The 15525-nt window shown below is 44.7% G+C and overlaps 1 protein-coding gene across 2 annotated transcripts in view; it reads right to left on the bottom strand.

The window, feature by feature from the left end:
• LOC115136218 (serine/threonine-protein phosphatase 2A 55 kDa regulatory subunit B beta isoform) overlaps positions 1-15525 on the bottom strand; it is a 172052-nt gene that overhangs the window by 965 nt on the left and 155562 nt on the right. For both annotated transcript variants that reach the window (XM_065023912.1, XM_029671794.2), the window contains exons 5-8: positions 2537-2714; positions 1804-1968; positions 444-613; positions 163-254 (exon numbers count right to left, since the gene is read on the bottom strand). In XM_065023912.1, coding sequence (XP_064879984.1) covers positions 163-254; positions 444-613; positions 1804-1968; positions 2537-2714 — 605 coding nt within the window. The remainder of the gene's footprint in view (positions 1-162; positions 255-443; positions 614-1803; positions 1969-2536; positions 2715-15525) is intronic.

Raw genomic sequence — 15525 nt, 5'->3', positions numbered from 1 at the left:
GTTGAAGTGTACCTATGATGAAAATTACAGGCCTCTCATCTTTTTAAGTGGGAGAACTTTGGCACAATTGGTGGCTGACTAAATACTTTTTTTGCCCCACTGTAGATGTGAACTATGAGTAGATCCAGTCCCACTGATCCTAATACAGTGGCTGTGACTGACCTGTCAGACCCGTTCCAGACACACTCAAACTTGTCGAAGATGCAGTCGTTCTCATACAGGGAGCACAGCTTACTCCTCAGGTAGTCGTGGACCTGGAAGAGAAAATCCATTTTCCAGAGTCGTATGTTCAGATACATGTATGGTTCTGGTAGTTTCCAATGTATCATTTCTTTGGTGCCCAGCAAGAATGTGCAGAAATCATTGAAAACGATGTTATCTATGGCGTATCAAGGTCTTGACGCTTACAGAGAAAAGTGACGAGAGAGAGTGCTATTCTCTACCTGGTAGGTCTCCAGAGGTTTGCTCTCCATGTTGAGGTCCCACACCTTGACCGTGAGGTAGTCCCGTGTCATCAGGTAGCGCCCGCTGTGGCTGAACTTCACGTCTGAGATGGACGATATGATCTCGGAGAAGAAGGAGCGGTTACTGGGGTCCTCTGGCTCCTCGAACACTGCAGGGGGAACAGACAGAGGACCAGGCCGCGTTAACATCTGTCCCAAAAACACTGGAGGAGCAACTCTCTCTGGCTTCCAGATTCAGTTGATTGATGGATCACTTTCACACTGCACCAGATATTGTATGCCGTTGGCTGGCTCTGCTAAACAACTGCTACATATGCAAAGGAAAAAGAGAGGAATTATGAGTCTAAATAGTTGCAGAGAACCATTTCTCAGGCCAGCAGACATTTATTCCTCAGTAATAAAGTAATTAATGGTTGTATTTTTCAATGCAAACACATTAATACATCATTATTCACTTATGGGAACTGATACTCCATGTAACTTATTTACGAGTCGATCCATATCCACTGGGGCCTCTCAAACAGGCTGATAACTGCAGCTTTTAACAGGCAATAGTTGAACACACATACTGCGAGCTTATGGAAGATATTAAATGCAAGACATGTGCCATTGAAGAATTATAATAAGGCTGTGTGTTTGTTCCCCGAATAAACCCCTGTCTGTCTTTGATCTGACAATGTGTTCAGCAGGGTGGAAAATGATGATTTGGGGATGGTGCCTTGACTGACCTTGAAACATCAATATCACTGTGGGTGTGTGTGTGGCTACTGGTGGGGATTTGGATGAACTCAGAGCCATGAAGGAATACAAACGGCCTCCTGTGGACTTGGATCCACCATTTAAATAGAACTAGTCCATGGAAAGATGGCAAAAACCACTGGAGAGAGAGAAAAAAATGGATAAAATCTCCCTTGGCCTCATTGTGCTCCCTGTTTCCCTCCATTTCCACCTCAACAATCTTCTTTTCCAATAATATCTACAGAAACAAGTCCACCTGCAGCTTAATATCGGTTCAACTAAATATAGCAAGACATTACGTTCCCAACCACGGTGCCAGCACTCAGCTGGGTCCCGTCACACAAATACTCATTAGATCACTGTGAGGCAAATGACTACGTGGAACAGTAGCAATTAACAGGAGACACGGGAGGCTTCAGAGCCTACGATAGACACAGTGCTTATGCTTAGGGCGAGGAGTTTTTCTGATCATGTGACCTGACCAGTACAGGGACAACTGTCCAGAGGTGTTCCTAGTCAACTAAACACTCCTGGCCCTTATAATAGAGCCTGCTGGCAATATTCAGTATATGAGTGGTTTGGGATGTGGCTGACTCCTTACATTTGGAGTGGTTGTCACACAATGCTGAGGCCCTCATGTCACACAGCCGGATGGAACCCTTGCTGCTGCTGTAAACGAAGGTATTACACTGGCTGGGTTGGAACTCTGCTGCTGTGATCACCTCCGTCAGCATCTCCATGTTAGCCGGCTTGATGTCCACGATGTCTGAGGTGTTGGGGTGAAGGAACTCCACCCACATAGAGGAGTACTGGATGTAATTCACAGCGTACAGTTTGAGACTTTAAAGTAACTATTGGACAAGAGAAGGAAAGGACCATAGCAACACATTAGAAGCAAAAAAATAAGGAAATTAAAACAATAAAACAGCTTGAGATAAATGAACAGCAAAAGACAACGCTGGTCCGAGTGAGGGAAATGACAGCAGGTCCCTCAGTGAGAACTCAGGAGAGCCTGGTCAGCCAGCAGCACTGTGATTGATAGAGTAACGAGGCTCAGTAAATAAGAAGCTCAATATGTGCCCAGGGCCCCAAAGCTCAGTCATCCAATCTGCTGTCCATAGGGCATCTCATCTGTGATCCACAGGGAACCTCAAAGTGAAAATCAATGTTGATCGATGGGGATGTGTTCCTGTTTTAAGATGACCTCGTTGGCTTCTGGGAGGGGATGCAGATGACAGACAGAAGAAAGAAATCAAATCCAGTGAGACAACCTCTTAATATGAGCTCCTTATAGCCATCAGTCTAGCAGTCTATGTTTGTTGAGAGAAGGATACTGAAACTTCGGTTGGTGATCTCCAGGTTCCACAGGTTAATTCTCAGGTCATCTGTGGACATGTAGGTCTCGTAGTCACTGTTCACAGAGATGGAGTTGATGTGGTACGTGTGGGCATTGGAGAATACTCGCCTGGGAGTGGCTTCCACCATCAGGTCCATGGGCTGCAGCACTGGTACCTGGAAGAGAGAGAGAGAGAGAGAGAGAGAAGAGAGAGAGAGAGAGAGAGAGAGAGAGAGAGAGAGAGAGAGAGAGAGAAGAGAGAGAGAGAGAGAGAGAGAGAGAGAGAGCGAGAGCGAGAGAGAGAGAGAGAACCAGTATTTCAGTATTGGCTGTTCATGTCTCAGACTGAGCTCCTACAGCCATAATGAGTAGCCCCATGTTGTCACAGGGAGTAGGGGCCCTTAATGACGGCAAATCTCAGCCGGGGCCCCTACACACCCGCCACACGGCAGGGGGCCCCCACAGAGACCCAGACCCCCACTGCGCAGTGCCTTGTCTGCCACACACACACAGTTCATGGGCTCATTCCTCTACAAATGTTCCAGACTTTTCCTCGAATGCTCCTCGCAATTTAGATGAATGTAACGCCAACTCAGGGGAATAAGCAGGAGGCTTGATGCCACATGATCCTATATACGCATCAACAAGCACAGCTAATGAAGTCACTGAAACCCTCAACAAAGAGTTGGAGTCTGTTTTGGAATACACTGGTCCTGAACATCTCTAAAACTAAGAACATTGTATTTGGTACAAATAATTCCTTAAGTGCTAGACCTCAGCTGAATCTAGTAATGAATGGTGTGGCTGTTGAATAAGTTGAGGAGACTAAATTACTTTGCCTTACCTTAGATTGTCATGGTCAAAACATATTGATTCAATGGTTGTAAAGATAGGAAGAGGTCTGTCCATAATAAAGAGATGCTCTGCTTTGTTGACACCAGACTCCAAAAAGCAAGTTCTGCAGGGTCTGGTTTTGTCTCATCTTGATTATTGTCCAGTCGTGTGGTCCAGTGCTGCCCGGAAAGAACTAGTTCAGCTGCAGCTGGCCCAGAACAGAGCAGGATGTTTTGCTCTTAATTGTAATCAAAGGGCTGATATAAATACTATGCATGCCAGTCTCTCTTGGCTAAGAGTTGAGGAGAGACTGACTGCATCACTTCTTCTTTTTATAAGAAACATTAATGTGTTGAAAATCCCACACTTATACCATCAGACATGCCACCAGGTTGTCTTTCATAGTCCCCCAAATCCAGAACAAAGTGAAGAAAAGGTACAATATTATTTAGAGCCCTTATTGCATGGAACTTCCTTCCATCTCATATTGCTCAAATAAACAGCAAACCTGGTTTCAAAAAACAGATAAAGCAACACCTCTCCCCTCACAACGCCTCTCCCCTATTTGACCTAGATAGTTTGTGTGTCTGCATTGATATGTAGGCTACGTCTTGCCTTTTTAAAGATGTATGTAGTTCTGTCCTGTTCTTGTCTAATGATGTTCTGTATTATGTCATTCTGTATTATGTTTCATGTTTTGTGTTGAACCCCAGGAAGAGTAACTGCTGCTTTAGCAACATCTAACGGGGATCCTAAAAAAATACCAAATACAAGAGCATTAGGGTTTTTTGATGGATGATGATTGCAGGATATAGGAAACCTTGTGGCTGTTATCAAGTTCACATTTTTTTTTATATAGACATGCAACCATATCTACAGCCATATTGGCAAACCCCCCAAATCAGTTTCAAATACACTATATATACAAATGTATGTGGACACCCCTTCAAATGAGTGGATTCTGCTATTTCAGCCACACCCGTTGCTGACAGGTGCAGTTAAAGTCGAAAGTTTACATGCACCGTAGCCAAATACATTTTTTTCACAATTCCTGACATTTAATCCTAGTAAAAATTCCCTGTCTTAGGTCAGTTAGGATCACTACTTTATTTTAAGAATGTGAAATGTCAGAATAATAGTAGAGAGAAAGATTTCTTTCAGCGTTTTATTTCTTTCATCACATTCCCAGTGGGTCAGAAGTTTACATACACTCAATTAGTATTTGGTAGCGTTGCCTTTAAATTGTTTAACTTGGGTCAAACATTTTGGGTAGCCTTCCGCACGCTTCCCACAATAAGTTGGGTGAATTTTGGCCCATTCCTCCTGACAGAGCTGGTGTAACTGAGTCAGGTTGTCGGCCTCCTTGCTCGCAAATGGTTTTTCAGTTCTGCCCACAAATTTTCCATAGGATTGAGGTCAGGGCTTTGTGATGGCCACTCCAATACATTGACTTTGTTGTCTTTAAGCCATTTTGTCACAACTTTGGAATATGCTTGGGGTCATTATCCATCTGGAAGACCCATTTGCAACCAAGCTTTAACTTCCTGTCTGATGTCTTGAGATGTTGCTTCAATATATCCACATAATTTTCTTTCCATATGATGCCATCTATTTTGTGAAGTGTACCAGGACCCTCCTGCAGCAAAGCACCCCCACAACATGATGCTCCCACCCTTGTGCTTCACGGTTGGGATGGTGTTCTTTGGCTTGCAAGCATCCCCCTTTTTCCTCTAAACATAACGATGGTCATCATGGCCAAACAGTTCTATTTTTGTTTCATCAGACCAGAGAAAATGTATCAAAAAGTACAATCTTTGTCCCCATGTGCAGTAGCAAACCGCAGTGTATGTAACCGTAGTGTAGTGTATGTAAACTTCTGACCCACTGGAATTGTGATACAGTGAATTATAAGTGAAATAATCTGTCTGTAAACAATTGTTGGAAAATGACTTGTGTCATGCACAAAGTAGATGTCCTACCCGACGTGCCAAAACTATAGTTTGTTCACAAGAAATTTGTGGAGTGGTTGAAAAACGAGTTTTAATGACTGTCTCCCCACAGACACACACGCACACGCACACACACCACACACTTTACACTTAGAATGAGATTTCTACAGTTATATTGAGCGGAGAAAGACAGACAGAAACAGGGAGAGAGACAGAGAGAGACAGATAGAGACAGAACCAAATGTTTTCCTGGCCCACCACTCCACCCTGGACTTGAACAGGTCCACCTCTACAAGGCAGCAGTGCCCACCTTTGCCCGGACTCTAAAGGACATCGCTCTCAAACGTATCCACAACACTTCACACAGGAGCAACAGATCAATAGACACCCCACCCAGACCAGAGAGACACCCTCCCAGACCTGCGGGACCCCCCCCCCACCCCCACCCCGGACCTACACATAGAGGACCCACGCTAAGAGGACTTACATCCAGACCACAGCACCCCCAGCCACATCCATCCCAACCAATCAACACCCCCCCATTGTCAACCTTGCCCACACCCCATTTAGGCCCCCTCAGATCAGACCTATGCCCCTCCTGCCCACCCCATGCACCCCACCCCCGCAAAGATGGCCTCAACATGGAAGTCACACATACACCCAGGCCGTGAGCGGGCAAACAGGCCCAACCCCCACTCTTACACTCGCCCAGGCCAATGGCATGTACCAGATGCTCAGCAGGCTCTGCTCACACTTACTGGCCTGAGGCCAAACTACACGACCAACAACATTGGACACTCTATGGAACAAAAAGCCTTCACTATATCATCCTGGAATATCCAAGGCCTGAGGTCATCTGCCTTTGGCCTAAAGAGCAGGAACCCGGACTTCACCAAAGAAATCGGTAATACAGACATTGTCATCCTGCAAGAAACCTGGTATAGAGGAGACGGACCCACTGGTTGCCCTCTAGGTTACAGAGAGCTGGTAGTCCCATCCACCAAACTACCAGGTGTGAAACAGGGAAGGGACTCAGGGGGTATGCTAATTTGGTATAGAGCAGACCTAACTCACTCCATTAAATTAATCAAAACAGGAACATTCTACATTTGGCTAGAAATTCAAAAGGAAATGATCCTAACAGAGAAAAATGTCCTCCTGTGTGCTACCTATATCCCCCCACTAGAATCCCCATATTTTAATGAAGACAGCGTCTCCATCCTGGAGGGGGAAATCAATCATTTCCAGGCCCAGGGACATGTACTAGTCTGTGGCGACCTAAATGCCAGAACCGGACAAGAACCTGACACCCTCAGCACACAGGGGGACAAACACCTGCCTGGAGGTGACAGCATTCCCTCTCACATATGCCCCCATATCACTGACCTCAACCCAGTCTCTCAGAGCGTTCACAGTCAGCCCACTGACACCCCTATCAGACCACAGCAAAATCAGTCTACTTAAACAGAGCAATACTCAATCATGATGCATCAAAGCCAAAGGAACTGAGTAACATTAAGAAATGCTATAGATGGAAGGAATGCAGTTTGGAAACCTACCAAAAAACAATTAGGCAACAACAAATTCAATCCCTTTTAGACAATTTCCTGGGTAAAACGTTCCACTGTAATAGTGTAGGTGTAAACTTGGCAGTAGAAAATCTTAACAGTATATTTGACCTCTCAGCTTCCCTATCAAATCTAAAAATCTCAAATAGAAAACCGAAGAAAATTAACAATAATGACAAATGGTTTGATGAAGAATGCAAAAATCTAAGAAAGAAATTGAGAAACCTGTCCAACCAAAAACATAGAGACCCGGAAAACCTGAGTCTACGCCTTCACTATGGTGAATCACTAAAACAATACAGAAATACACTACGGAAAAAGAAGGAACAGCATGTCAGAAATCAGCTCAATGCAATTGAAGAATCCATAGACTCTAACCAATTCTGGGAAAATTGGAAAACACTAAACAAACAACAACACGAAGAAGTATCTATCCAAAATGGAGATGTATGGGTAAACCACTTCTCCAATCTTTTTGGCTCTATAACAAAGAATAAAGAGCAAAGACATATACATGATCAAATACAGATCTTAGAATCAACGATTAAAGACTACCAGAACCCACTGGATTCTCCAATTACATTGAATGAGTTACAGGACAAAATAAAAACCCTCCAACCCAAAAAGGCCTGTGGTGTTGATGGTATCCTCAATGAAATGATCAAATATACAGACAACAAATTCCAATTGGCTATACTAAAACTCTTTAACATCATACTTAGCTCTGGCATCTTCCCCAATATTTGGAACCAAGGACTGATCACCCCAATCCACAAAAGTGGAGACAAATTTGACCCCAATAACTACCGTGGAATATGTGTCAACACTAACCTTGGGAAAATCCTCTGCATTATTATTAACAGCAGACTCGTACATTTCCTCAATGAAAACAATGTACTGAGCAAATGTCAAATTGGCTTTTTAGCAAATTACCGTACAACAGACCATGTATTCACCCTGCACACCCCAATTGACAACCAAACAAACCAAAACAAAGGCAAAGTCTTCTCATGCTTTGTTGATTTCAAAAAAGCCTTCGACTCAATCTGGCATGAGGGTCTGCTATACAAACTGATGGAAAGTGGTGTTGGGGGTAAAACATACGACATTATAAAATCCATGTACACAAACAACAAGTGTGCGGTTAAAATTGGCAAAAAACACACACATTTCTTCACACAGGGTCGTGGGGTTAGACAGGGATGCAGCTTAAGCCCCACCCTCTTCAACATTATATCAACGAATTGGCGCGGGCACTAGAAAAGTCTGCAGCACCCGGCCTCCCCCTGCTAGAATCCGAAGTCAAATGTCTGCTGTTTGCTGATGATCTGGTGCTTCTGTCACCAACCAAGGAGGGCCTACAGCAGCACCTAGATCTTATGCACAGATTCTGTCAGACCTGGGCCCTGACAGTAAATCTCAGTAAGACCAAAATAATGGTCTTCCAAAAAAGGTCCAGTCACCAGGACCACAAATACAAATTCCATCTAGACACTGTTGCCCTAGAGCACACAAAAACTATACATACCTTGGCCTAAACATCAGCGCCACAGGTAACTTCCACAAAGCTGTGAACGATCTGAGAGACAAGGCAAGAAGGGCATTCTATGCCATCAAAAGAAACATAAATTTCAACATACCAATTAGGATTTGGCTAAAAATACTTGAATCAGGCATAGAGCCCATTGCCCTTTATGGTTGTGAGGTCTGGGGTCCGCTCACCAACCAAGACTTCACAAAATGGGACAAACACCAAATTGAGACTCTGCACGCAGAATTCTGCAAAAATATCCTCCGTGTACAACGTAGAACACCAAATAATGCATGCAGAGCAGAATTAGGCCGATACCCACTAATTATCAAAATCCAGAAAAGAGCCGTTAAATTCTACAACCACCTAAAAGGAAGCGATTCACAAACCTTCCATAACAAAGCCATCACCTACAGAGAGATGAACCTGGAGAAGAGTCCCCTAAGCAAGCTGGTCCTGGGGCTCTGTTCACAAACACAAACACACCCTACAGAGCCCCAGGACAACAGCACAATTAGACCCAACCAAATCATGAGAAAACAAAAAGATAATTACTTAACACATTGGAAAGAATTAACAAAAAAACAGAGCAAACTAGAATGCTATTTGGCCCTACACAGAGAGTACACAGCGGCAGAATACCTGACCAATGTGACTGACCCAAAATTAAGGAAAGCTTTGACTATGTACAGACTCAGTGAGCATAGCCTTGCTATTGAGAAAGGCCGCCGTAGGCAGACATGGCTCTCAAGAGAAGACAGGCTATGTGCTCACTGCCCACAAAATGAGGTGGAAACTGAGCTGCACTTCCTTAACCTCCTGCCCAATGTATGACCATATTAGAGAGACATATTTCCCTCAGATTACACAGATCCACAAAGAATTCGAAAACAAATCCAATTTTGAAAAACTCCCATATCTACTGGGTGAAATTCCACAGTGTGCCATCACAGCAGCAAGATTTGTGACCTGTTGCCACGAGAAAAGGGCAACCAGTGAAGAACAAACACCATTGTAAATACAACCCATATTTATGCTTATTTATTTTATCTTGTGTCCTTTAACCATTTGTACATTGTTAGAACACTGTATATATATATAATATGACATTTGTAATGTCTTTACTGTTTTGAAACTTCTGTACGTGTAATGTTTACTGTTAATTTTTGTTGTTTTTCACTTTATATATTCACTTTGTATGTTGTCTACCTCACTTGCTTTGGCAATGTTAACACATGTTTCCCATGCCGATAAAGCCCTTGAATTGAATTGAATTGAGAGACAGATAGAGACAGATAGAGACAGAGAGAGAAACAGGGAGAGAGACAGAGACAGATACAGAGAGAGACAGAGAGAGACAGAGAGAGAAAACAGGGAGAGAGACAGAGAGAGACAGAGACAGATACAGAGAGAGACAGATAGAGACAGAGAGAGACAGAGAGAGAAACAGGGAGAGAGACAGAGACAGATACAGAGAGAGACAGATAGAGACAGAGAGAGAAACAGGGAGAGAGACAGAGAGAGACACAGAGAGACAGATACAGAGAGAGACATGGTGAGAGACAGATACAGAGAGAGACAGGGTGAGAGACAGAGACAGATAGAGACAGAGAGAGAAACAGGGAGAGAGACAGAGAGAGAAACAGAGAGAGACAGGGAGAGAGACAGAGAGAGAAACAGATAGAGACAGGGAGAGAGACAGAGAGAGAAACAGGGAGAGACAGGGAGAGAGACAGAGAGAGAAACAGATAGAGACAGGGAGAGAGACAGAGAGAGAAACAGATAGAGACAGGCAGAGAGACAGAGAGAGAAACAGAGAGAGCCAGGGAGAGAGACAGAGAGAGAAACAGATAGAGACAGGGAGAGACAGAGAGAGAAACAGGGAGAGAGACAGAGAGAGAAACAGGGAGAGAGACAGAGAGAGAAACAGGGAGAGAGACAGAGAGAGAAACAGGGAGAGAGACAGAGAGAGAAACAGAGACAGATAGAGACAGAGAGAGAAACAGAGACAGATAGAGACAGAGAGAAACAGAGACAGATAGAGACAGAGAGAGAAACAGAGACAGATAGAGACAGAGAGAGAAACAGAGACAGATAGAGACAGAGAGAGAAACAGAGACAGATAGAGACAGAGAGAGAGAAACAGGGAGAGAGACAGAGACAGAGAGAGAAACAGAGACAGATAGAGACAGAGAGAGAAACAGGGAGAGAGACAGAGACAGAGAGAGAAACAGAGACAGATAGCGACAGAGAGAGAGAAACAGAGAGAGACAGATAGAGACATAAACAGACAGAGATAGAGACAGAGAGAGAGGGAAGGAAGGGGAGAGAGAGAGAGAGGGAGAGAGGAGAGTGATATCTTGTGACAGAGAGGGGGAGTGGGACATGTCCACTGATATATGATATCTTGTGACAGAGAGGGAGTGGGACATGTCCACTGATATATGATATCTTGTGACAGAGAGGGGGAGTGGGACATGTCCACTGATATATGATATCTTGTGACAGAGAGGGGGAGTGGGACATGTCCACTGATATATGATATCTTGTGACAGAGAGGGGGAGTGGGACATGTCCACTGATATATGATATCTTGTGACAGAGAGGGAGTGGGACATGTCCACTGATATATGATATATTGTGACAGAGAGGGTCCAGGAGTGGGACATGTCCACTGAGTGGGACATGTCCACTGATATATGATATCTTGTGACAGAGAGGGAGTGGGACATGTCCACTGATATATGATATCTTGTGACAGAGAGGGGGAGTGGGACATGTCCACTGATATATGATATCTTGTGACAGAGACAGAGAGGGAGTGGGACATGTCCACTGATATATGATATCTTGTGACAGAGAGGGGAGTGGGACATGTCCACTGATGTATGATATCTTGTGACAGAGAGGGAGTGGGACATGTCCACTGATATATGATATCTTGTGACAGAGAGGGAGTGGGACATGTCCACTGATATATGATATCTTGTGACAGAGGGGAGTGGGACATGTCCACTGATATATGATATCTTGTGACAGAGAGGGAGTGGGACATGTCCACTGATATATGATATCTTGTGACAGAGGGGGAGTGGGACATGTCCACTGATATATGATATCTTGTGACAGAGGGGGAGTGGGACATGTCCATTGATATATGATATCTTGTGACAGAGGGGGAGTGGGACATGTCCACTGATATATGATATCTTGTGACAGAGAGGGGGAGTGGGACATGTCCACTGATGTATGATATCTTGTGACAGAGAGGGAGTGGGACATGTCCACTGATATATGATATCTTGTGACAGAGGGGGAGTGGGACATGTCCACTGATGTATGATATCTTGTGACAGAGAGGGACTGGGACATGTCCACTGATATATGATATCTTGTGACAGAGAGGGAGTGGGACATGTCCACTGTTATATGATATCTTGTGACAGAGAGGGGGAGTGGGACATGTCCACTGATATATGATATCTTGTGACAGAGAGGGAGTGGGACATGTCCACTGATATATGATATCTTGTGACAGAGAGGGAGTGGGACATGTCCACTGATATATGATATCTTGTGACAGAGAGGGGGAGTGGGACATGTCCACTGATATATGATATCTTGTGACAGAGAGGGGGAGTGGGACATGTCCACTGATATATGATATCTTGTGACAGAGAGGGAGTGGGACATGTCCACTGATATATGATATCTTGTGACAGAGAGGGGGAGTGGGACATGTCCACTGATATATGATATCTTGTGACAGAGAGGGGGAGTGGGACATGTCCACTGATATATGATATCTTGTGACAGAGAGGGGGAGTGGGACATGTCCACTGATGTATGATATCTTGTGACAGAGAGGGAGTGGGACATGTCCACTGATATATGATATCTTGTGACAGAGGGGGAGTGGGACATGTCCACTGATGTATGATATCTTGTGACAGAGAGGGACTGGGACATGTCCACTGATATATGATATCTTGTGACAGAGAGGGAGTGGGACATGTCCACTGATATATGATATCTTGTGACAGAGAGGGGGAGTGGGACATGTCCACTGATATATGATATCTTGTGACAGAGAGGGAGTGGGACATGTCCACTGATGTATGATATCTTGTGACAGAGAGGGAGTGGGACATGTCCACTGATATATGATATCTTGTGACAGACAGGGGGAGTGGGACATGTCCACTGATATATGATATCTTGTGACAGAGAGGGAGTGGGACATGTCCACTGATATATGATATCTTGTGACAGAGGGGGAGTGGGACATGTCCACTGATATATGATATCTTGTGACAGAGGGGGAGTGGGACATGTCCATTGATATATGATATCTTGTGACAGAGGGGGAGTGGGACATGTCCACTGATATATGATATCTTGTGACAGAGAGGGGGAGTGGGACATGTCCACTGATGTATGATATCTTGTGACAGAGAGGGAGTGGGACATGTCCACTGATATATGATATCTTGTGACAGAGGGGGAGTGGGACATGTCCACTGATGTATGATATCTTGTGACAGAGAGGGACTGGGACATGTCCACTGATATATGATATCTTGTGACAGAGAGGGAGTGGGACATGTCCACTGATATATGATATCTTGTGACAGAGAGGGGGAGTGGGACATGTCCACTGATATATGATATCTTGTGACAGAGAGGGAGTGGGACATGTCCACTGATATATGATATCTTGTGACAGAGAGGGAGTGGGACATGTCCACTGATATATGATATATTGTGACAGAGAGGGGGAGTGGGACATGTCCACTGATATATGATATCTTGTGACAGAGAGGGGGAGTGGGACATGTCCACTGATATATGATATCTTGTGACAGAGAGGGAGTGGGACATGTCCACTGATATATGATATCTTGTGACAGAGAGGGGGAGTGGGACATGTCCACTGATATATGATATCTTGTGACAGAGAGGGGGAGTGGGACATGTCCACTGATATATGATATCTTGTGACAGAGGGGGAGTGGGACATGTCCATTGATATATGATATCTTGTGACAGAGGGGGAGTGGGACATGTCCACTGATATATGATATCTTGTGACAGAGAGGGGGAGTGGGACATGTCCACTGATGTATGATATCTTGTGACAGAGAGGGAGTGGGACATGTCCACTGATATATGATATATTGTGACAGAGAGGGGGAGTGGGACATGTCCACTGATGTATGATATCTTGTGACAGAGGGGGAGTGGGACATGTCCATTGATATATGATATCTTGTGACAGAGAGGGAGTGGGACATGTCCACTGATGTATGATATCTTGTGACAGAGAGGGGGAGTGGGACATGTCCACTGATGTATGATATCTTGTGACAGAGAGGGAGTGGGACATGTCCACTGATGTATGATATCTTGTGACAGAGAGGGGGAGTAGGACATGTCCACTGATGTCTGATATCTTGTGACAGAGAGGGGGAGTGGGACATGTCCACTGATGTACACTCACTGTGAGGTGAATGCTTGGCTGACCATTATTGGGTATCTGTCTGATAGGGATCACAAACCATCTGTCACCCCCCCCCCCCCCCCCCCCCCACACACACACACACACAGACACAGGCAGGGCCCAGCCTGGCACAGCACGGCCAATGTGATTATCAGATATGAGTCTGCTAGCATGATGAGTGTCTCTCAGCACCAGGGTCACAACATCACACAGCGGAGGTGGAGGAGGAGCATGCTGCAGAGACTGCTGAGGTCATTAACTCATACCTCAATGTCTGTTCGTCAGATGAAGCAGCCAGCGCTGAGAGGAACTGCTTCCATCTACAATTATTACTCATTAGAAAGAACTGGACGTGAATCAATCCAAGCGGGTGATATGAGATAGGATAGGAGACGCATAGCAAACCCAGCGGCAGGTTTCCTAGTGGTTAGAGCGTTGGGCCACTAACCAAAAGGTTGCTGGATCAAATCCCCGACATGACAAGATGAAAATCTGTCGTTCTGCCCCTGTGCAAGACAGTTAACCCACTGTTCCCCAGGTGCCGAAAATATGGATGTCGATTAAGGAAGCCCACCACACCTCTCTGATTCAGAGGGGTTGGGTTAAATGTGGAAGACACATTTCAGTTGAATATATTCAGTTGTACAACTGATTAGGTATCCCCCTTTCCCTCAAACCAAATTGATAGTAAATCCTCCTTCAACTTAGTTTTTTTTTTTACTTAGGGTTAAGTGTAGTCAGTAAGGTCCCCTGCAGGCCAGGGAAATGGGACAGACTGACAGTGAATTCTGCATCCTCTCTGAATGGTGACATCATGTTTTCTCTCAGAATGACTGACAGCCAGGAGTCCCAATCATCTGTGAACCTGGAAGTCTCTAACTGAGCAGACCTGGAAAACTGTCCCTCCCTCCCACCAGCTTGTTCCCATTCCATTATGTTTCACAATCCCATCTCTCTCTCAGGCATCATGTGATTCCTATTGATTTCCAAAGGCTGTGTTGTGTAAGGGTCAATTTGGGTCCAGAGTGGAAAATAAGAGCATGAAGAGATAAGGATGATTGGGGCGAGCCAGGGGTCCAAATATTGATATAGTTTCTGCACAGCTCACTTTTCTAAATCAATCTTATATTTACTGAGGAGGACTGAGCTCTTGAACAAAGGAAAATGTGTCAATTTCACTATCTTTTTTTTTATCTATAAGAGAGTGGTGAAGAAAAGGAAGAGGATGTTTGTTCTGGGTTGTTCTTTCACGTATCACAAGAATGATGAAAATGTGTATTTTGGGGTGTATAAAGAACAGAAAACAAGCACCAGATATAACCTGTATGGTATCACGGTCTTATCATCTGAAAGCTGCCGTTGGAGCTGATATGAACATGTGACTAACATCCGGCTGTCTGTGTTTCCATGGAGACGGGGCTGATATGAACATGTGACTAACATCCGGCTGTCTGTGTTTCCATGGAGACGGGGCTGATATGAACATGTGACTAACATCCGGCTGTCTGTGTTTCCATGTGATATGAACATGTGACTAACATCCGGCTGTCTGTGTTTCCATGGAGACGGGGCTGATATGAACATGTGACTAACATCCGGTCTGTC

Source organism: Oncorhynchus nerka, linkage group LG10, assembly GCF_034236695.1.
Source record: "Oncorhynchus nerka isolate Pitt River linkage group LG10, Oner_Uvic_2.0, whole genome shotgun sequence".
Taxonomy (NCBI): Eukaryota; Metazoa; Chordata; class Actinopteri; order Salmoniformes; family Salmonidae; genus Oncorhynchus; species Oncorhynchus nerka.
The sequence above is the reverse complement of the archived record's forward strand: the minus strand, read 5'-3'. Positions and strand labels throughout refer to the sequence as shown.